We start from the raw sequence: 22,618 nt of genomic DNA, 5'->3' as shown, positions 1-22,618 counted from the left end.
ATAATTGGCTCAGACTCTATAGGTGAGATTCAAATAATGCTAGCTGCCTTGCAAACCTCATGCTGCATACCAATCAATCAGAAGGCTGCACCAATTATTTTTTCCCCAAAGTTCCCCTCAGATTCAAGGGCAGGGATGATTTGGCAGTACTAATTCTGCCCAGGAATCTTGGGCTTTGCAAGTCACAGCAGAACAACCTATGCTTGCAATTAACATTCAGGGAGAGACATTTACAGGATCATTGGATACTGGAGCGGATGTTTCTATCATTTCTCAAACTGAATGGCCTCCTCAATGGCCTCTTGATGTCGCTTTCACTAGCAATGCAGGCACAGGTGGGACACAAATTGCTGTGAAGAGTGCCAAACTATTACCAGTGACAGGCCCAGAAAAGTCACAAGCGTGGATTCAACCACATGTGATGCCAACATCAATAAATGTACAGGGAAGGGACTTAGTAAAGCAGTGGAATGTATCCATCACTACTGCAGAAACAAATTGATCCTAAAGGTCACTGATGTAAAGCCCCCGTTCAAACTCTCCTGGTTGACAGAGAAACATGTTCTGGTTTATCGCTGTTCTCCTACAGGGGAAAAACTTGTTCAACTGCAACGTGTAGTAGAACAATGAGAAGCTGGGACATGCTGTTCAGAAAGGGTGTGACCAGCAGGTCCAGGGAGGTTATTCTCCCCCATGTACTCGGCACTGGTGAGACCGCTCCTCGAATCCTGTGTTCAGTTCTGGGCCCCTCACAGCAAGAAGGATGTTGAGGCTCTGGAGCGAGTCCAGAGAAGAGCAACAAAGCTGGTGAGGGGCTGGAGAACAAGTCTTACGAAGAGCAGCTGAGGGGGGTAGGGTTGTTTGGCCTAGAGGAGGCTGAGGGGAGACCTCATTGCTCTCTAGAACTACTTTAAGGGAAGTAGTGGAAAGGAGAGTGCCGGCCTCTTCTTTCGTCTCTCTGTTTCAAGGCCTTGTTAGAGTTGTTCAGTCTCACAGCATCCAGGCCTTGTTCTCTGTAAAACGGTCCCACAACTTGTAAGACGTTTCTTTCCTCCTGTCCAAGCTGAACCCCTCCTGGGACAACTAAAGGTCACCCACCCGCTCTCCCCTCGTCCCGCACGCCCCGTGCGGCTCGGGGCGGAGCTGCCCGTGTCCGCAGGAGGCGGGGCGGCCCCGCTGGGCCCTTAAGGCGCGGGCGGGGGTTGTGCTGGGGGGGTGGCTGTTATGGCGTGGGGCTGCGCGCTCTGCCTGGCGCTGGCGGCCGCGGCGCTGCTGGCCCTGCTGAGGCGATGGCTGCGGGCGGACGGGGACCTCGCCCTGCTCTGGGCCGAGCGCAGCGGGAGGAGGCCAGGTAACGCCGCATCGGAGAGGGGGGGAGGCAGCCCCGGGGAGGGGGATGGAGCTCGACCTGCAGCTGGAGTTGGAGCTGCAGCGGCTGGAGCCGCCGCGTGCACCGAGGCGAGAGCTGCTACGGGGTGTGTTTCCCCCTTGACAGCGAAAATGCTGGGAAATAAACTCCCCAGAGCTCGTTTTGGGGTTTTGGAAAGCAAGCACCCTCTCATCAGGCTTGGGAAAGAAGAGGGAGTGCTCTCTGTCAGTGATGTGCAACGAGAAGGGAGCTGCAGACAGTGTGTGTTTCCCACCTACTAGTGGAAGTGCTGGCAAATAAACTCCCCAAGACTCATTTTGGGGTTTTGGAAAGCAAACGACCTTTAATTAGGTCTGGGAAACACAAGAGAGTGCTCTCCATCAGTGATGTGCAATAGACAAGAGCTGGGGACGGTGTGTTTCCCCCTTGACAATGAAAATGCTGGCAAATAAACTTCCTAAGGCTCGTTTGGGGCTTTTGGAAAGCAAGCCCCCTGTAATCAGGGCTGGGATACAAGAGGGAGCGCTCTCTGTCAGTGACGTGCAGCGAGAAGGGAGCTGGGAAGAGAGTGTATTTCCCACTTACTAGCGAAAATGCTGCTAAATAAACTCCCCAAGACTCGTTTTGGAGTTTTAGAAAGCAAACAATCTTTAATCGGGGCTGGGCAACATGAGGGGGTGCTCTCTGTCAGTGATGTGCAACAGACGAGATAGGGTTAGAATGTGTATCCTCCTTGATAGCAAAAATGCTGGCAAATAAACTCTCTTAAGGCTCCTTTTGGGGTTTGAGAAGGCAAATACCCTTTAATCAGAGCTGGGCAGCGTGAAGGGGTGCTCTCCGTCAACCACGTGCAGTAAGACAAGACCTGGGAACAGAATATACTTCCCACTTGATACTGAAAATGCTGGCAAATAAACCCCCCAAGACTCATTTTTGGGATTTTAGGAAGCAAGCACCCTCTAATCAGGACTAGAAAACATGAAGGGGTGATCTCCATCAGCCATGTGCAACAGACAGGAGCTGGGGACGGAATGTATTTCCCACTTGGTAATGAAAATGCTGGCAGGTAAACACCCCAAGACTCGTTTTGGGGTTTTGGAAAGCACTTGCCCACCCTTTAATTGGGGCTGGGCAATGCAAACTAGTGCTCTCTGTCAATGATGTGCAGGGAGACAGGAGCTGAGGACAATGTGTTTCCTACTTATTAGTGAAAGTGCTCGCAAGTAACTCCAAGATGAGTCTTTGGGAGTTTTTAGAAAGCAAGCACCCTCTTATCAGGGCTGGGAAGCATGAAGTAGGTATGTCCTATCAATTGTGTGTAGCGAGACAGGAGCTGTTACAAAATGTATTTCCCACTTGACAGTGAAAATGCTGGCAAATAAACTCTCTAAGGCTTGTTTTGGGGTTTTAGGAAGCAAGCACCCTTTATCAGGGCTGGGCAACATGAAGGGATGATCCGCATCAACTGAGTGCGGCAGCCAAGAGCTGGGATAGAATGTATTTCCCACTTGATAGTGAAAATGCTGGCAGGTAAACACCCCAAGGCTCATTTTGGTGTTTCAGAAAGCAAGCAGCCTCTAATCAGGGTTAGGCAACACAAGGAATGATCTCCATCAGCTGTGTGCAGGAGACAGGAGCTGTTACAGAATGCCTTTCCCATTTGATACCAAAAATGTTGGCAAAAAACCTCTCTAAGGCTCGTTTTGGGGCTTTAGAAAGCAAGCACCCTTTAGTCGGGGCTGGGCAACATGAGGAAGTGATTTCTGTCAATGCTGCACAGGGAGACAAGAGCTGGGGCAGAATATATTTCCTACTCGATAGCAAAAGTGCTGGTAAAAAATCTCTCCAAGGCTTGTTTCGGGGTTTTAAGAAGCAAGCATTCTTTAATCAGGGCTGGAAAACATGAGGCAGTGCTCCCCATTGATGATGTGCAACAGACAAGAGCTGGGGACAGAATATATTTTCCACTTGATAGTGAAAATGCTGGCAAATAAACTCTCTGAGACTCAATTTGCAGTTTTGGGAAGCAAGCACCCTTGAATCAGGGATGGGCAACACAAGGACTCCGTCAACTGTGTGCAGTGAGCCAAGAGCTATTACAGGATGTTTTTCCCACTTATCATAGAATCATAGAATAACCAGATTGGAAGAGACCCACAGGATCGTCGAGTCCAACCATTCCTATCACACAGTCATGTTGACCCACAAAAGCAGCCATCTGAGCTGCTGTCCTTCCCACAGAGCTGACAGCATCAGTCTCTGCCCCAGCCTCTAACATCATCCAGGTGATGTCTTTGTTTCCTGAGAGTCCAGCAAACATCAGGGCAGTATATCCATGCTTATGTTCATTGCAGTTATCATCAGCTCCGTGTCGCAAGAGCAACCTGCACATGTCTACTTTTCCTTTGTATGCTGCGTGCATTAGAGGGGTCATGCCATGCTCCTCCAAGCAATTGACACGGACATTCTTGCTGCCCAGTAGCCTTCCAGCCTCCTCAGTGTTTCCTGCGGCGACGGCTGCCAGCAAGTCCCTCTAATAATTTTATGTAGAGGCCCAGCTAATTTCACTGGCAGTTTTGGTTCTTTATCTAAGCCCTGTGGTTTAGTATAGTAGTCCAGCCTTTCACGTGGCCAGGCAGATTTCTAGACAGACTTCTCCTAGTCTGTACAACTGCACAGGGTTGTTGCGCCCCAAGTGCAGGACCCTGCACCTGGCCTTGTTAAACCTCATGCCATTGGACTCTGCCCAGCAGTCCAGCCTGTTCAGATCCCTTTGCAGAGCCTCCCTACCCTCCAGCGGATCAACACTTCCACCCAGCTTAGTGTCATCTGCAAACTTGCTAAGGGTGCACTTGATGCCTTCATCCAGGTCATTGATGAAGACATTGAACAGGGCTGGACCCAGCCCTGAGCCCTGGGGAACCCCACTTGTCACTGGCCTCCAGCTGGATTTCACACCATTTCCCACCACTCTCTGGGCCCAGCCAGCCAACCAGTTTTCCACCCAGGAAAACCTCTCCAGGCCAGAGGCTGAGAGTTTCTGAAGCAGAATGCTGTGAGAAACTGTGTCAAAGGCTTTACTGAAGTCCAGGAAGATACATCCACAGCCTTTCCCTCATCCAGCAGCCAAGTCACTTTGTCATAGAAGGCGATCAGGTTAGTTTGGCAAGACCTGCCTTTTGTGAACCCGTGTTGTATGTGAACCCTTATATGTATGTGCATAAATTTTACCAGAAATGTTATGCATTTTCTATCTTACGCATGTTCTGTTGCTTCCCAAGGACTCATTTTAATGTTATTATGAACTTCCCAACAGTCAGATCTCTTGCTAAATAGAAGCTTTGGCTCCAGGTCTGCCTGACCTTGCATTTGAGATAGAGATGGGCTGCAAAAAGACATGGCTAAAGAAGACACATCTGTTCAGCACAGGTCATGCTTTATATAAGGTGTTATCATCTCCAGGGAATGAATAGTGTCTGGAAAAACACTGTCTAAAAGAAAACGTGCTATCAGAGGGGCATTCTGTCTGACTTTCAAAAAATGCAATTACTTAGATGAAACTAGACTCTGCTTTAGCTTACATCAAAAATATCCTACTTTATGTAATAGTAACTGCTTCTTGTATGAAAGTCTCAGAGTTTATTTACCAGCATTTTTGGTGTCACTGGAGCATGGCTGGAATGTATACAACAAAAGAAATGAATAAAAGCCTGATGATGAATGCATAAAGTGATTAGTGTAATCCAGATAATACTGAAGATGCTGGCAGATAAACTCTCCAAGACTCATTTTGGAGTTTTAGAAAGCAAACATCCTTTACCAGGCCTGAGCAACACGAGGGAGTGCTCTACGTCTTAATCTAAGTAAGATTGGTTCCATTTCTATGATTCAGTTCCATAGGGAGATGTCAGTTTTGGATTTTGCCATTGGTAGGTGCTGGATTGTTTCCCGTCTTCTAAGTATTTGTGTTGTTAGAAGACAAGGGTTGTGTGACTTTCCTTACGCGTTGTGTTTCGTTGAGCAGTGGCCACTCTAAACTGTGCTTTTCACAGGCCAGCATCACGTTATCCAGCTGAGGAGGAACCTTTTTACGTATGAAAGCCTATATAACTGCCAAGTCCGCTCTTAAAACTGGGAATAATGGTGTGATTCTGTAAAGATATAGGAGGAATGTTCAGTTTTAATCCTTCCCGCCCCAGTTTTTTTCCATGAATGAAATGGCACAGCAACCTTGTGCTATAGGAGCTACAAAATATTGGGACAGAGACTAAACAGAGCTACAAAAGCACTTCTTGGGTCACTTGCAGTATGCCTCTGTTCAGCCTGTCATTTGTTATGGCTTGTAACACAGTAATTAATGGTTAGTAATAGCATAATCTACTTTTATTTTTTAATTTGATGTGGTTAATTTTTAAACTCATTTCCAGTAACAAGAGGGCATTTACTGTAGAGCAAGCTGGTGGTTTGATACTTATTCTACAACATCATTTGACCTAGGTTTTCCATTATGTTAACTCCCAGTAGCTCAGTGCTTGGTAACTATCAGCACTGGGGAATCATTGCTTATCTTAACTAATTATTCTGTCCACAGAACAAGATCCTGAATAACTGCAGTGAAGCAGCCCAAGACAGGTTGGAAGCAGGGAAACTAAGTGGTAGGAGGAAGCAGACTGGTTTTCAGTAGCAAGAGGAGATGAGTGTGGTAAGCAGGGTTGAAAGTGTGTCCATGTGTTCTTTCGTTCATGTAGTGTTTGTCTACAAATATTTTTTGCCAAAAAAATGTAACAGGAAAGATGAGCCCTCAGGTTTCTTGTGGGTAACTCAATGAAATGGTAACGTATGGGAGGAAAAAAGCTGCAGGAAAAGTGAGAGTAAGTTTTACAGACAGCAGCCATTTGGTGTAATTATTAATACAATGCTTATTCCTGCAACTCCGGCAACACCTCTTTCCCCCTCTCAAGTTAGTTCATAAGCATCCTGCTTTGGAAAGTGACTGTTGTTGCTGTTGTTATTGTTTTTAAAAGCAAACAAAAAACCCCAAACAATGCAAAAACTCCAAAGCTTGGGTTTAGGAGGGATTTTTCTTTGGCTAAAATACAGTCAGCTTAATAAAAGAAATAATACTCCCTTCCAGTCCCACAATCTCAGCTTGAGCTCTGATAGTTAGTCTCAAGTGCTCTCTGCTCTTGTTGGAAGGGTGGAAGCTTTTGGTGCTGGTCTCTTTATGGGATTTACGTCGCTGAGACTCTCAACGTAAAACTTGAAACACAGCATAGTGTAAAGAGAACGAGGAACTGATTACGGAAGTAAGCAGGAAGTAAGATCAATCCCAGTCACTGCAGTGAAAAAGAAATAGTTTTACCAAATTAAATGAAGGGCTAAGTTTCAGTGAGCTGAAAAATGCCCTTCTGGCCGTTTTCAGAATAGAACTGGCTTTGAGTGTCAGAAACAGCATTTGGCTCTGCTATTTCAATGAAACCATGACATCTTCCTTAGTTGGCTAGACATAGTTGAGATATTTTTCTGTACAAAGGTGAGAAATCAAAGGAAGAGCTGTTCTCAGGAGCACTCCAAGTTCTTCAGTCAGATTTTCACGGAGACTGATTTTCACTCTGATCTTGAAAACACAGAATTTAGGCAATGGTACCTTCTGGGAGGTGCTCTGATATTTGGGGTCGTTCATCCCTAAGTTGTGTTCTGGAATTAAATGGATGATTTCCAACCATCTGTTGTATTTGATGATTTTGGATATATCTAAGCTAAGCCTTTTCCCTGCACGTGGCTGTATCACAGAGAGGGGATGATTGCAAAGAAGGGGCAACAGGCGTGTAGACAGAGCAGTGGAAGGAGTAAGATGCTGTTATTTTTAGTACAGATTTAAAAAGCACGGCTGGGTAGGAACAATGAGTACATGGAAAATACACGCGTGACCTTAGACCTTGGAAACTGTGTGCTGCATACTGACCGATGCAAGAGTTAACCTGCATGAGATGCAAAATAACATGGGTGAAAACCTCTTTGGTTTGTTCCGATTAACTGTCTTTGCTCAGAATTTTGTTCTGTTGGCAATTACTTTGGAACATTTCTGAGTTAGAATGTTATTAGGAAAGGTTTGCTTAGGCTTTTGTTTGGATTTGCAATACAGTGACTGTTTCCTGTCATTTCCAAGAATCCTGTTCTCCCTTTTCCTCTGAAGCATTTTTGATGAGGTTAATGGAAATGCTGTTTGTGGATGGCTTGCAGAAATTCAATCAGATTTCTTCTATCAGGTAGATAATCAGTGTTTGTTCAGATTAACCTTGGAACAAAGTTCAAGTGGCAACAGAACAGATACGAGTGATTTCACAACTGCACATGACCAACAAACAAAGAAGTCAAGATTTTGTAATAGTCCCCCAAAATCAGCATGTTTCTTAAAACCAGTACTGGATTGTTCTGACAGTGACTTAGATGTTCATCCAAGCACTGGCAATGTGTGAAATGCTGTCTTGATTCTTTTGATAGAAAATGAACTGCGTGGCAAAGTTGTCTGGGTGACAGGAGCTTCTAGTGGAATTGGAGAAGAATTAGCCTACCAGCTGTCAAGGATAGGAGCCTTGCTTGCCATCTCAGCGAGAAGAGAGGATGAGCTGGAAAGAGTGAAGAAGAAATGCCTTCGTAAGTACTACTTACTACGTCCTGTGAGCCGTTCCACTCCTGCTGTGGTGGAGATGCCACAGAAATACTAGCCTGCACATCACATGAATAAATTTAATGATGAAAGTAAAACTTATACACAGCTTAAGCTATACATAAACCACATGGAGCTTTGCTGTGCATTTGAGGCCTTTGAATAGACTGAGATTATGAGTTCCTTCGTAAGACAGTGTTACCAAAGAATCATCAATTTCAAGTGGTCTTGTAACATGCTAGATTAAGAAAAGGAATAAATACTGCAGGGAAGGGAGGAAATAATCTAAGGGACATCATCCTACTAAGAACCCAATCATGTAGCTGTGTGCTGCTGAGAAAGCCTTTTTTCTGCAGGGTCATGCACATTACTGTCAGACTGATAACTGACTTTCCTATCTGGAAAAAGAATGGATAGGAGTGTTCAGAAAGAGTTGTTCTGAGCAAGTGCAAGAAAGAGGATCTCCTGTAGATGAAGAGGAACAAGTGTGAAGTGGGATGTTTAACTATTCAGTTACCTTTTGTAAGTCTGCTGAGTCAGTAGTTTGGCTTCCTTCCACCTTTTTTTCTTATTTCCTCCAGTTTTCTGACTTGGCAGCAAGTGGGATAGAGAGTTAATTCATGCTGATAAACAGAAGTTTTGAACATGACTAGCTTTATGTCTTCTTCGGATTACATGTCCTCTGTAGCTCAGTAAGCAGTATTTTCTATTTGGTATATTGACAGTGACAGTTCATTCCTGGTAGTGCTGACAGAATGTCTGCAGTTTACTTGGAGTGAGTGCTGGTGAGTAATGAAACATCTGTCTTGGGCTAGCACCTAAACCTGTCTAGAAATGTAAAAGTTGCAGCAGGCCACTATGCAAACCTGTCAAGAAGATTCAAAAATGCACAGCTCCTTATTTCAGTTTTCTGATGCTTCAAAAAGATGTCCCTTAAAAGGTTATCTTCAAAAAGAAGCAAGGGAAGTAAGATGACAATGTGCTTAGGTTGTAATCATAGCAAAAATCCAGTGCTGTATGGCACAATGTTTAGCAGTCAGAAAAGTATGCAACCATGTTTGAGTCCACAGCAGTTGTCATTGCAAAACCAATACCAGGAGTTAGGCTGGCAGGAGCCATAATCCTGGACATCCATTTTCAGGCAACCTTCGTGTGAGAGTGAAGGATGCTAAGGAATATTCAGAAAGATTAATTTGATTGTTATGAACCAAGAGTAGGTTTGTGTGATATGATTTCTGCCTCTGCCAACTTGAAGGAACCCCGTGAAAGTTTCAGCTGTGGTACATACAAGCTCTAAAGTCTAGTGTAGCCATGTATTTTGCAAATATACCCTACAGAACTTTATTTTAACTATAAATAAGATTAAGAGGAGTACTGGAAACTCTTTAGTACTGTAGTTACTCTGTATTTTCTGTAGCCAGCCTCTAAGTAGTGAGAGAGAGTAATTGGGCCCCCTTCCACTCTTATCCTTCTTTTCTCAAGGCTATATAAACCCAGCTTTCCACCCCTTTCCTTGATTATCATGTGCACTAGACCCCCTAACTACGTCACTGGCCCTGTGTTACGCTTTCTCCAGTTTATCATTTTTATCATTTAATATCATTATTAGTTTGTCTTGAACTAAGAGGTCCAGAAGTGGGCACAGTACTCCAGTAAAGGCACTTAAAAATCACTTCCCTCACTCCGCTCTTTCTAGTGCAGCCTAGTAGCATTTGTAATTGCAAGAGCTGACAGCTGACTTAGTTTGACTTGCTGTTGTCCTTCCATCAGGACCTCAGGTCTTGTTTGGGGAGCTGATACCCAGTCATTTGGACATTGGCCTGCAGTATTGCATGGTGTTATTCTGTCCCGGGTGTGAAGTTTTGCATTTGACTTTGTTGAGCTTAATGCGGTTGCCAGATCGTTCTTACAGCTTGTTAAGTTGCCTCTGAATGGCAGTCCTGCCCTCCAGCATAGCCACTGCTCCTTTGAACATGATGGTAGCGGAAGATTTGCTGAAAACTTGTGTGTTTTGTCCCATCACAGAGTCGTAGAATGGTTTGAGTTGGAAGGGACCTTAAAGGTCATCTAATTCCAACCTCATCTGAGTAATTTAAAAGACATTGATCATGGAGAGATACCATGTTTAATTGGTTGGTTGTTATTCATCGAGCCTGATGATCCAGCCTGTTTTTCACTGGCTTTGTAATCCACTCGTCTAGGCCGCTCATATTTCCCCAGTATAGCCACAAGGATGCTATGGAAGGCAACATAGAAAGCTACATGTCAAGTTGAGCAATTCCACTGCTCTCTCCTTCACAGAGCCAGTCATCTCATCACACAAAGCAGTTAAGTTGGTCAGGCAGTATATGTCCATGCTAAACTCATGCTGGCTTTTCCCAGTCACTTCCTTGTCCTTCATGTACTTGGAAAAGGCTTTCAGGAGGAATTGCCACGTAGTTTTCCCAAGGACTGAGGTTAGGCTGTGTGACATTTGTTTTTCTCGTGACTGGGGAGCTACGCTTACCAAGTACCTTCCAGAGATGGTCAGCTCGTGTAAATCTTGCCTCTATATATTGCCCTGCTCATACATGCAGTTTGTCCCTAACTTCTGGTCTTCCTCTGATGCTGGTAGTGTTTCTTTCCCCCAGAGCCTGGCCTCCAGAGCGTGGGAGGCCTGAGAGGAGATCTTACCGGTGAAGACTAAGGCAAAGAAGGCGATGAGTACCTCATGGTTTCCTGTGTCCTTTGTCACTTTATCGCCATCCCTGTTTGGCAGTGAGCTTGCTCTGTCTTTGCTCTTCCTTTTGTTGGTGCTGTACCTTTGAAGCCCTTGTTGCCTTTCATGTTTCTCACCAGTTTCAACTCCATATGAGCATTCATTTTCCTGATTCCATTCCTGCATGCCTGGGCAGTGGGTCCATGTGCTCCCTTGGTGGCTTGTCCCTGCTTCCACCTGCATGTTTTCTTTTTGCATTTGAGTTCAAGAGTATTCTGTAAGATTTAAGTAGCATAGGACGAATTAAGATCAAGCTGCAACACGTAACATCAACTTGAATTTGGCTGAATTATATGGCACAATTGGAGCAAATAGGCTTTAACATGGCAGTTGTAGATGCTACACACAGCAGCAACTTAACTGGGCAGTTTACCTGTCTATGTCAGAAGCAACCACATTTGTTTTGTTCAAAATTCAGTGACTTCACCCTGTGATACACGCTTATGCATTTTACACAGCTTAAAAAGGGAGAGAGAGAGAAGGAAAGTCCCATAAAAGCTATGGTAATGTGTTGAGTCATGCATATGCCAGCTGAAGATATCTCTGCAGGAGGGGGAGAAAACAACTTGGGTAGTTTCCATGGTTTCTGTATTTCCCCCAGCCGCTCTCTGTAACATGAGTTGAATTTCACCAATAATTTTGGAGGCTGTTTTCTTTCAAAAGCCCCCCAGATAAATAAAAAAATAAGTAGATGGGTTATGAGTTTCTTGGTTTGACAGAGCTTAAATATGATTTAAATATAGATAGGCCAAATGAATGACAGACAGTCTAAATTATAGGATTATACAGTAATTGAGGTTGGAATGGACCTCAAGGGGTCATCTTGTTCAATCCCTGCTAAAAGCTTCTCTTCTGTTAAAGGACAGCATACAAAATGGAAATAAAAGATGAAAGTGCTGAATACGTGGGAAATAAAGGGTCTATGCTGTGTAATAGCATTTATTGTGTTATGAGAAAGTGCTGTCTTGGATTAACATTTGTTGAAAAGAGTCACTGAGCTGAGATCCTTTAGGGAGTTCCACAGGAAGGAGGTGTACACTTGATGTCATAACAAGATATTTAAGTCAGCATTACTTATGCAGCTGTCCTTCAAAAAACGAGTGGGATTGAGGTGATTGAAACCATGTTTTGGTTACAACATAACTAGAACTTAATGAACCATCAAGAGGGAAGGGGCAGCCCATGTCCTTTGGTAGGACCTTGATAGGAAGATGCCAGTCAGAAGCCCTGCTGCTTAGTGGTTGGGCAGTTTGATCCTGACAAGAAACCATGTTGTGTGAAGCTGCTGTGTAAGGAGACTTTACAAGACCTCCAGAAAGTACATACAAATGTTTGGAAATGGCTGTTGTTCTGGGCAGACTGAGCTTTTGAGTGCTCAGTTTCAGATCCATCGCATCCAAAAGCAGGTGGCTGCATGCAATTTGCTTTGCAGCTGGAAACACTTCACTAAAGGATGGTAAAGGATATTAATTAATGTGTGTTAGCAGTTGTGTAAAACAATGAACTCTGAAGTCTCCCACTTGGAAGCAAGTGGTTTTCCAGGTTATCATAATTATTCCTTTAAAAACATCAATTTGGTAGCAGGCAAAAAAAAAAAGAAGTAGGATTATGGAGGTTATTAGTAAAAGAAGTGGAGAACATAATTCATTCCACAGTGTAGAAACTGGGACGTGTACCGATTCAGTTGTCTGCCAGAAATAACAAGGGGATTGATGGTTAGTGGAAGTCATTTAGAAAAGGGGTAATGAGGTTTGAAGCTTTGTAAAAGATGTATGAAGAGTCTGATATCTGAGGGGGCTGATGGAGTTGTATGGTCCAAGTGCTTTGAGGGTAGAAATCAAACTGGACTACTGACTGCGCCAAAATAAGAACTAGCCCTCTGGTTCGATATTTCCTGGAATCAGAAGTTTCTTACATCGCATAAAAAAGCATTTCCTTCCCTTCCTTGTTTGTGTCTCTTCCTCTGCTTTTTTTCTTTTCCCCTATGCAGCTTTCTTGGCTGGGTTGACTGTGTGGTCTTGTTAATCCACGGCAGAAACACTCCGTGTCCCAGCAGGTTTCAGTTGTGCAAATCTGCTTGGAGTGCGAGGCAGAGTGTGTCTCTGGGAGGGTAGTTTAAACTATATGGATTTTACTGCTGTCTTACTGGAAGAGATGGAGGGGAAATTGCACATGGAGTGGTTGAAGGGAGCAATACAGGGAGGTAGTGGTAACTTTAAACCAGGCAGATGGATTTATTCTAACTTGTAGCCTGAATAGGAGTGACCTTTGCACAGAGGCCACTTACAAGTTTAAGTAACCTCCTTGTTTGTACATGGCTTTTGTAAAGACAAACTTCAACCATACCTGTATGCAAGAGGTAGCAATTAAAAAAATCAGATCCTTAGGCTCTCTAAAGAGCGCAGCTGGTTAAAGGGAAGCAGGTACGCTTACTTGTGTCTAGGAATCAATTTAGGAACAAAATTAGCAGTATCAAATTAGTATAAATAAAGTTAAAAAAAAGACAAACTCCCCCCAAAACAGCTGAAAAGATTAACTTTGAAAATGTTTTATTTTTGTGAGTCATCTCCCCTAGAACTCTAGGGTAGCAAGTCGCTGCTCCAGAAATACTTTGTGTGGAAAAGGTCAGTTGTGCACAAGAGACAGTGGTAGAAACACTCAGCATAAAGGCTTGGACCTGATGACAGCTGACTTTTATTTCAGGAGATGGATGTAGTAAAAGCTGACAGTTAACCAAAACCTTCTCCTTCTACCTCCTTCAAGAATCCAGCTTCTCTAGACTTTGCCGCATAGCTACTCATGTGCATATGTTGTTTTGGGTCTTAGTTGTGCTGGTCCTGTCATCAGAAATAAACATGCTTGACCTGCTAACGTACAAGCAAAGTGTCAAGGCTGCCAATGTGCTCTGCTTCTGAATGGCTTGGTGAAAACTTCTCAATATCAAATCCTGTTGCATGTTACTTCCAACTATTGCAATTTACTTGGAGAAGTGAATGCTCTATATTGTGCTATACAAGCCTATTTAATAAATTCAGGCTTTTCGCAGGCAAAAACGTAATGATGAGAAAATAGAGACTTGGTAGGAACAAACAAAAAATGGATTCTGTGTGGAGATAAAATGAAAACAAAGCAAGCATTTTATTTCCAACTTAATGTTGTGATTTCTTGGTGTCTTATGAAAATGTGATGTTTAAAAGCACTTTACATTTCCCACAATTGTTATGTTAACAGTCATATTGTTTGCCATTCACTTCATTTGTTTTTAGAGATCAGCAACTTGAGCGAAAAAGATATCCTTGTTCTGCGTCTTGACCTGACTGATAGAAGCTCCCATGAAGCTGCAACCAACAGTGTCCTTAAGCATTTTGGCAAGGTAAGAGGTGCTTCTGGGATTAAACTTCTCTGTCTTCTGTACCTGCATTTATGCTGGTATTTCATTTTTATTTTATCACATGATTAGTTCAGCAGTGTCTACATATTTCTTGGGTTTCAATATGTATCTGCCAAAGAGTATTTGGGTTTTCATTCCTTCTGTGACTTCCTTCTGCCTTTCAGCAGGCTTTGCAGAGAGGCAGCAATGGACAAATCATCATTGGTTATTACCAAGAACTAAAAAAATTCACTTGCTTGATATCACTGAATTTCTGGACCATCTGGAACAACACTCAGCTGTGTATTTGGGGCTTAAAATTGCATATGAAAGGCAGAACCTTTATTTTGTAGTTTCAGTAATGCATGTAAGCAGGGTTCAGACCCACAGGGGACAAAACTGGACACCACCGGGCACAATTGTTCTTATTTTATGTGGTGTTTTCTAAATTGCTTGTCCAGAGTATGGAGCTAAGAAAATAGCAGTCAGGTGTAACTAACATTAAGTACAGCATGCAAAGCTTCAATCTAGGCCTTTAGTCCGTTGATGTTTTGGTTTCACATTGAAATTTTTTTTAAGAGAGTTGTTTCTTCTGTCCTTTGCTCTGGTTGGTTTCTGGGTTTGCACAAAACCTGTTTTCAGAGGTCACCTTGTGGGATCTGAGCCCAAAGTGTTATTTGCTGTAGTGCCATAGAGTTGAAAAAAAGTTATGTGGAAAAATGACTTTCCAGCTGCTGGTTTTCCTGTACTAGGAGTTAACCTTGTTTGGCATCAAACACCGTGTTCCTGTTTTGTTGATTCTGCTTGAAATTGGCCAGCCCTCAGTTTGAAGCGGAAGTTTAGCAGGGGAGAGCAACTGCTGAAACTTCAGCAGCTGTTACCTCAGACTTGTGTGTGGCAGAGGTGACGCTAGAGAAAATAGGATGGTCACTTAGCAACTGCCTGAGGAAGTGCCAACACATGTTACACACATTTATCCTTGTGATTTTCCCCAAGATTGATGTTTTGATCAACAATGGTGGACGTTCCCAGCGCTCTCTGTTTGTGGATACAAACCTGGATGTCTACAGTGCCATAATGGAACTCAACTACCTAGGTACCATCTCTTTAACAAAACATGTCCTGAATCACATGATCCAAAGGAAAAAAGGAAAGATTGTGACTGTGAGCAGTGTGATGGGTATCATGGGAGCTCCTTTGGCCTCTGGTTACTGTGCCAGCAAGCATGCTCTGCAGGTAAGTTAAATGTCTGAGATTAACTAAGGCTTCTTTTGTAACAGAACAGCATCAGTGAGTGCTGTGCAGGAAAATTGCACACAGCATATGTAACTTCCTCAGGTTTTGATAGTCCTTTAAAATTAATTTGCTCTGAAATGCAATATCTTAACTCCCAACATGGATTTATTTTCCTGACTGAATTCAGATGCCATCTTAGTTGGGCCTAACCCAACGCATAGTTAAATTCCAGTGTGAAACACAAGACATAAACTGGCCTTCAGATGAAGGAAGACCTAAATCAGAAGATTATTCTGTTGCATATAGAAGCCCTGATATTCTCGCCTTAATTCAGCTACAGGAAGTCTTGAGGACAGTGCAGTCAGAACAGCGAGTGGTGGAGCAGACTGCTTGGAGAAATGAGGGTCCCTGATCTAGCTGGGAACATCTGAATGAATTGTCCTAACAGTTCTGAGTCTCCCTGCAGTGTGAAGAGCTGGCAGCTCAGAGTGTCCTAGGAGGGGATTTTCTGCATAACGCTTACCTTTCAGTATTGCTTGGAGTTTTTGAAAGAAATCTTCTTGTTTAGGAAAACCAAAAAAGAAGAGCTCAGAAAAGTATCTGGGGAAAAAAAGCTACCTGTATCATTGAGGAATCATTTGTTTAACTAGTAAATTTGTTTAGACATATTTGTCTTATCACTGTTTGCCTTCCTGGTAATGTACCTTTTGATCCCAGTAAAATAAACCTCAGCTGCGCTTAGTGAGGGTTTAAAAAACTGGCACCTTCCTCCCTAGTGTATTAAAGCACATGAACTGAGTAAATGGCTTTGCTTAAGCTATGGGATCAGTATCTTTTTGACAATTTGACTAACAAAAATGTAACAAGTGGCTAATGCTCAAAGCCACAAGACACAAGAATGAAGGTATAGAAGGTAGTGACAGGTCTCTGCTAATAGAACATTTTTATTTAGTGACAGGGAGAGGTCACAGTCACGGAATGGCAGTTTGGAAGGGACCGCAGGCATCATCTGGTCCAACCTTTTAGGTGATACATAGTTTAGATGAGACAGCGCAGAACCCTGTCAAGCTGAGCCTTAAAATTGTCCAGTATAGAGGAATCCACTGCTTCCCTGGGGACTTTATTCCAATAACTGTTCTCATGATGACAAATTTTCTTCTGGAATCTCCCCAGGAGCAACAAATAGCCATTACCCCCTGTCTTTTGCATGTGACTCCTTGTAGAAAGGGAGTCTCCGTCCTCTTGGCAGACACCCTTTATGTACTTGTACATGGTAATAAGGTCTCCCTAAGCCTTCTCTTCTCAAGGCTGAACAAACCCAGTTCTCTCATCCTTGCTTCATATGGAAGGTTTCCCAGTCCTCTGATTGTCGTAGTGGCTGCTCTTCATTTGAGTGGCAGCGATGAAATTGCTTGCTTTGGGTTTGAGTCTAGTAGGTTTAAATTAGAAGAATGCAATGAGAAGAAGCATGAATTCCTGTTATACTTCCTTATTTATTAAGCATTCTTTCAGTTAAATTATCTTTTGGCTGTGCTGTAGTTGGTCTGAGCGTGGCTAATCAGTTGCAGAGCACAAGGAATTCACATGTTGCTTTAAAAATTCCCAGAACTCTGAATCTCTTGTTAAGATCAAGAACAAGCAAGAAGCTTTAAAGAGATAGTTTACTAATGTTTCTGGATAAATTAAAACAAGCTAGCTGAACTGCTTATATCTTGTTAGCTTCTACCACTGCTCAAAAAACAGGCCAGATTCCAAAACTACTTTATTGTTCCTTTCACAGTAATTCTACAAATACCAATGGCAGATGTTAAAACATGTGATTTGCAATACAGACTTCAAAAAGATTCTGTCTGAGAGTCTCTGATCAGTCTGGAGTTGTGGATAGTTGTGGGTATGTACCCCAAAAATCTAGAATAGTTTTTCTGAAGCACCAGACTTCACCAGTGCATTTCAGGTGAAGGAGGTCTGTGGGAATAGCCATCCTCTGCAGGCAGCCCCGTAGCCCACTGCTAGCGGTGACTGAGATGAAATGGCTAGAGAGAGGGTAGGGGAAAATGAGATGAAGCATAAAGTGATGCTTCTCCTGTTGTGCTTTTCCAGCATGTATCAATCCTTATTCTAAGATCTTACTGACACAAAGATTGCATTTTGGCCATTAGTTATTAAATGTGTGTGCCTCTCTATCACAAATTCATCTGTTATAGTTTATTTCTTTTTTTTTAATTCATGCCTTGGAGTCTCCTACAGCTGACACAGTTACACTGCCATCTTCACTATGCCTTTTTTTGAAAAAAGTCCCTCTTTTTGTTCAGCTTGGTGGGGTTTTTTTTTTATAAATTTATTTTAAATGGCAGTTGGAGGAGGAAGGAAAGAATTCTGTTAAGAATTAAATTCTTGAAACAATCACACTTTGATTCATGCCAACTGGAATTCTTAGTAATAGCATTCTACTGATGAAGTTAAGCTTTGTTTCAGTTCTGGGAGTGCTGTGAGAGCGTAAGTCCACGACAGTCTGAATCGGACTGGTGCAGTTTCTCTCCTAGTGTGATGATGCTCGTGGAGATCATGCGTCATCCTTATGTCCTGTGGAGTGGATTGGAAATGATGGCTTTCAAAAAAGCAGATTGAAGGAAGTGACTCTGCCCCTCTACTCTGCTCTCTTAAGACCTCACATAGGTTACTGTGTTCAGTTCTAGAGCCCTCAGCACAGGAAGGGTGTGGATCTGTTAGGGCAAATCTAGAGGAGGCCACAAGGGCTGGAGCACCTCTGCTAAGAGGACAGGCTGAGACAGTTGGGGTTTTTCAGCTTCTAAGAGAAGGCTCTGGGGAGATGTGATAGCAGCCTTCCAGAGCTGCAGGTGGCGGGGACACTGGGCTCTTTATCAGGGAGCACAGGGGTAGGGTGACAGGGAGCAGTTTTCATCTGAAAGAGGGGAGATTTAGATTAGATATTAGGAAGAAATGTTTTCCTGTGAGGATGGTGAGGCCCTGGCACAGGTTGCTCAGAGAAGTTGTGGCTGCCCCATCCCTGGAGGTGTTTGAGGCCAGGTTGGGTGGGGTTTGGAGCAACCTGATCCAGTGGAAGGTGTCCTTGGCTGTGGCAGGAGGTTGCAACTGGATGATCTTTAAGATCCCTTCTGACCCAAACCATTCCATGATTCTGTGAAAACGCTCCTGCATCAGTTACTTGTCTAATTGAGCACATGCACTGCACTGAGCAGCAACTGCTCTCTTTATTCAGTCTCTTGTCATTAGGGGAATTTCTGTGTTTCTGCTGTAGCAGGAGTCAGTTGAGCCTTGCCTTTTTCAGCCTTGTCTAGGGTTTGGTCACGGAGCTGGAAGGGCCCAGGGACTGTTTAAAGCAGTTCCTCTTCCACAGATGCTGTGTCTGCTTCAGCCCAGGCTTAGTGTGAGCACTCAGGTTCTTCCCCTTGCACTTGAGTTCCTTTTCTGCTCCCAAACCTGGGCCTGTTCCTGCCTGAATTTAAAGAAGAGAGCACTTTCTTTTCTTACTTATGAACTTTCAACTTTTCTTCTGGGAGGAATTTCATCCCACCTACCTTTGGATATAGATAAGCACTAGAATTAGAGAACCTGTATATACTGTAGATAGAGCCCCTGCTGAAAAGGTTTCCTCCTCTCATATAAAACCTGTGCCACTCACTCAGAACAATTTGAAATCTGTAATCTCACCACAAAGAACACCTCACCTGTAAAAGATCATCTCCACAATATTACAGTTCTTGCGGATGGTGGAACTTACGATACCAAGACAGTGAGGCTTGGTCACAGTGCAGGGACAGCAGAATCTGGCACTGATTTAAAGAAATTACTGTGTTTGAGAAGTCTGGGATAGTCTCAGTGATTTAGATATTGATGTCTGTCTGTGATTGCAGATATAATTAGCCGTTGAATGTGAAAAGTCAAACTAAGTGGTAGGAATGGCTTTTAGTGGAATACTGCTGTCTTTTCAGCATAGAATTAGAATGAAAAGATGTGGTCAGTTAAGCGTTGCTACATACAGAAATACAGCAAAGGAAGATTACAGCATTGTCTTTTTCTCCAGGGTTTTTTTAATTCACTTCGGACTGAGCTGACTGATTACCCTGAGATCAGTATTATCAACATATGCCCAGGGCCGGTACAATCCAAGATTATACAAAACGTCTTTACAGAGAATCTCGGAAAGGTAAGGACTCAGTTCTGCTGTGATAAATTCAACTTCTGCTGCTGGCCCAGTGATGCTACCATGGTTTTCTTTTCTTTTTTTTAAACTCTTAGCAAACACTATAACCTCAGCTTCTTACTGCGAAGTGCTTCCATTGGTGCAAAACTATGTATAGTCTTGTAGTTCTTTGAGGTATCAAGTCTACATTAAATGAAAATAAAGTTTGTGGGTTTTTATGCCTTCTCTCTTCCAATATGTGCATTTGACATCCAGTAAAATTTACTGTGTGTCTATCCTGCTGCACTTTTGGGGGAAAGGCCAGGATTTTCTGGACACAGTTCTGTGTGCAGAACAGTATTCTGCACAGGTAGCTGTTTGTTTGCCCTAGTCACGATGTCCCTGTTGGGTTGACGAGGTTGTTGGCAAAGCTGCCAGCGTCAGCTGATGCGAGGCACGCATTCCTTTCCTGTTAGCGATTGTTCGAGGAGAAGCAACAAAACCTTCCAACTGCACAATTGCTTTTAATAAAGGCTGACAAACAAAGCAGCTGGAAAAAACTGTTCTTATGATACAATTTGGTAATCTGTCCTAAATTCAATTGATTTAAAGCTCAGGATAACCCACCAGTGAGAGGGGGGGAAAAATAAAATCTCCCTTTGTTGAATCAAGTTCCGCAAGGATTTTTGGCTTGAAAAGCTTCATACTTCTGTGTGAGCAAAGATGTTCTTTTTGAGCAATCTGGAAAGCTTGCAAAACAAATTCCTCAGATTTCAACATGGCAAAAGACCTTGGAGAAACACTGAAGTGCTGTTCCCCTGGGAAAGATAAGAACAGATTGACAGAGCTCTCTGTTGTTGCTGGAGTGCAATGTATATAAATTCACAGGGCTGTGGCTGATGTTCACCAAGCAATTAGTGTGGACAAGATTTAAAGTGAGACATCCCTGCCACTAAAGCAGCCTGTTGCTTTTCTCTTGTTTGAGATGGCTGCCCAGGTATATTTAAGTTAACAGAGAATGTGGCCTTATCTACTAACTTGGATACTGAGTAACTTGTAGTGATAATGGGGGGGACAGGTGGGAACAGGAAAATTCCCATTTCTCTGAGCCCTCAGCTGCAGAATGGGTAACTTGTCCTGATAGGTCATTTTCACGATAAAGCTGAAGCAGGATGAAGTCTGAACATCCATTCTTTTAGCCTTTGACCCATCAGTCAAGGCGTTAGTTAAAAAGATGCTGTATTTAAGCGTATGCCCGGTGGAGAAACTGGGAGGAATGTGTGTTGCACAGAGCGTGACCCTTTCTCTCCCACAACCAGAAGTCTAGTTCTAATCGCCCCTTGTGCCCTCTGTCCCCTCCAGGCCATAGAGAGCAGCGGTGATCAGTCTCACAAGATGCCAACTGACCGCTGTGTCCGGCTCACGCTGGTGAGCGTAGCCAATGACCTGAAGGAGGCTTGGGTCAGCGACAACCCCTACCTGGCCGTGTGCTACCTCTGGCAGTACGCACCCACCTGGGCGTGGTGGCTGATGAACAAAATGGGCAAGAAGAGGATACAGAACTTTAAAAGCGGAGTGGTAAGTTTATTCATCTTTCCTCTGCTTGCTTGCTTCTTTTTTTTTTTTTTCTTACTCTGCTAACACTCTTTGGCAGTGGGAATGCTGGGATTGCATTTTGGATCTGTTTCCTTTTTCTCTCCTCGCTTCCTTAGCAGCTGATGCCAGGCCAGACTCCATCTTGTAGTGCCAAAGGCCTTGCTCCAGTCATCTTATGGCTGTAGGTTCTGAACGCAGAGCTGACCAAGAAGGCACTGGTGTAAATTATTGAATGCAGCTTGGAACTAGGACTGTTGATAATCTCTCTCTTGGTTGTGTCTAGTTTTTACATCAGGCACATAATCGGGCCACTCCCACAAGTGTGCTAATATTGATGTCTGTCAGGGCTCATCACTCGTGTTCACATCCCTGAGGGTGTTTTCAGTGCTGTGTTCTGTTCTTGCAGTACCGCTTGGTAGATCCTATTTTTCCTATTGTGTTTTTGGTTAACTTGGTACAAAAAAACCCCTTGTGCAAGTACTGCAGAAGCAGGAAATGCAAAAATAAGGCTGGCACGTGCAACTGAAAGCTTCCTGCTTCCACACTGACTGCTCACTGTCACTAGCTGGGTCAAGCAAAATAGCACTGCACAAAGGACTGAAATCGGGGCAGGGGGAAATACTGATTTAATGTCCTCTCACTCCAGGATGCTGATGTCTCTTACTCAAGAAAGAAGAAGTAAGGATAAATACGTACAAAATCCTGCTTGCGCTAAGGCTGAGAAATGTTTTTCATATTGCATGCCTGCAAACAAAGGTTTTTTTATCTGTTTTACCTTTGTCATCATGTAACTTGATAAAACTATCAAGCTGTATAAAGAATAAAAATCTCTTTCTAAACATACCTGTTTCATGTCAATCTCCTAGAGGCTGAATTTTTAAGCTTACAAGAGCTGAGACAGATGTGGCCAGGCAGGATTATTTTGTTTTTCTGCTGCCCTGACATTGGCAAATACTTGATGAGCAGGATAAAAATGATATACCCACAGGATCTCATTTCCTCCACTTTCATTCCTGAAATAAACCCTCAAGTAGAAGCTTGTGCTGTGAAGGGTAAGGATGTGTACTCTGTGTTACTTTGGGAAAAGGAGATTGCATTTTGTCTTTGCATCCAGCCCCAGGGCTGCTGTACAGGTGGCCTGAGAACACAGCGTGTATTTAGGGCTAAATCCCTGACCTTCTGGCACAGTGTTTAGAAGTGCTTAATTGTTTGGTCTTTCAGTGCTGCAGTCCGGTTGCTCTGTGAAGTCTGAGGAGTGGGCAGTGTCCAGAGAGGCAGTGGGGATGGGAGAGAGCGAAAGTGGAGTTGTAACCCCTGTCAGAGGCAGCGCTCAGCCTTGCTCTGCCGCTGGCGCATGTTAGATCCATAAAGCATCAGGGAGAGAGGAGCAGAGGAAGGCTCTGCAGCAGAACAGCCTCTCGCTACAGGAAAGGGCAAGTATTGATGAGGAATCC

The 22,618-nt window shown here is 43.6% G+C and overlaps 1 protein-coding gene across 1 annotated transcript; it reads left to right on the top strand.

The window, feature by feature from the left end:
• The first annotated feature begins 1,215 nt into the window (after positions 1-1,215).
• On the top strand, positions 1,216-22,005 carry DHRS7 (dehydrogenase/reductase 7). The gene is made up of 7 exons (XM_069856904.1): positions 1,216-1,351; positions 7,874-8,026; positions 14,064-14,170; positions 15,164-15,403; positions 19,470-19,592; positions 20,931-21,146; positions 21,811-22,005. The coding sequence occupies exons 1-7, from the start codon at positions 1,225-1,227 to the stop codon at positions 21,844-21,846; spliced, it is 1,002 nt and encodes a 333-aa protein (XP_069713005.1). The 5' UTR covers positions 1,216-1,224; the 3' UTR covers positions 21,847-22,005.
• The last annotated feature ends 613 nt before the right edge of the window (positions 22,006-22,618 follow it).

Source organism: Phaenicophaeus curvirostris, chromosome 5 (assembly GCF_032191515.1).
Source record: "Phaenicophaeus curvirostris isolate KB17595 chromosome 5, BPBGC_Pcur_1.0, whole genome shotgun sequence".
Taxonomy (NCBI): Eukaryota; Metazoa; Chordata; class Aves; order Cuculiformes; family Cuculidae; genus Phaenicophaeus; species Phaenicophaeus curvirostris.
Note: the sequence above shows the minus strand (reverse complement) of the source record. Positions and strands in the feature narration are given on the sequence as shown.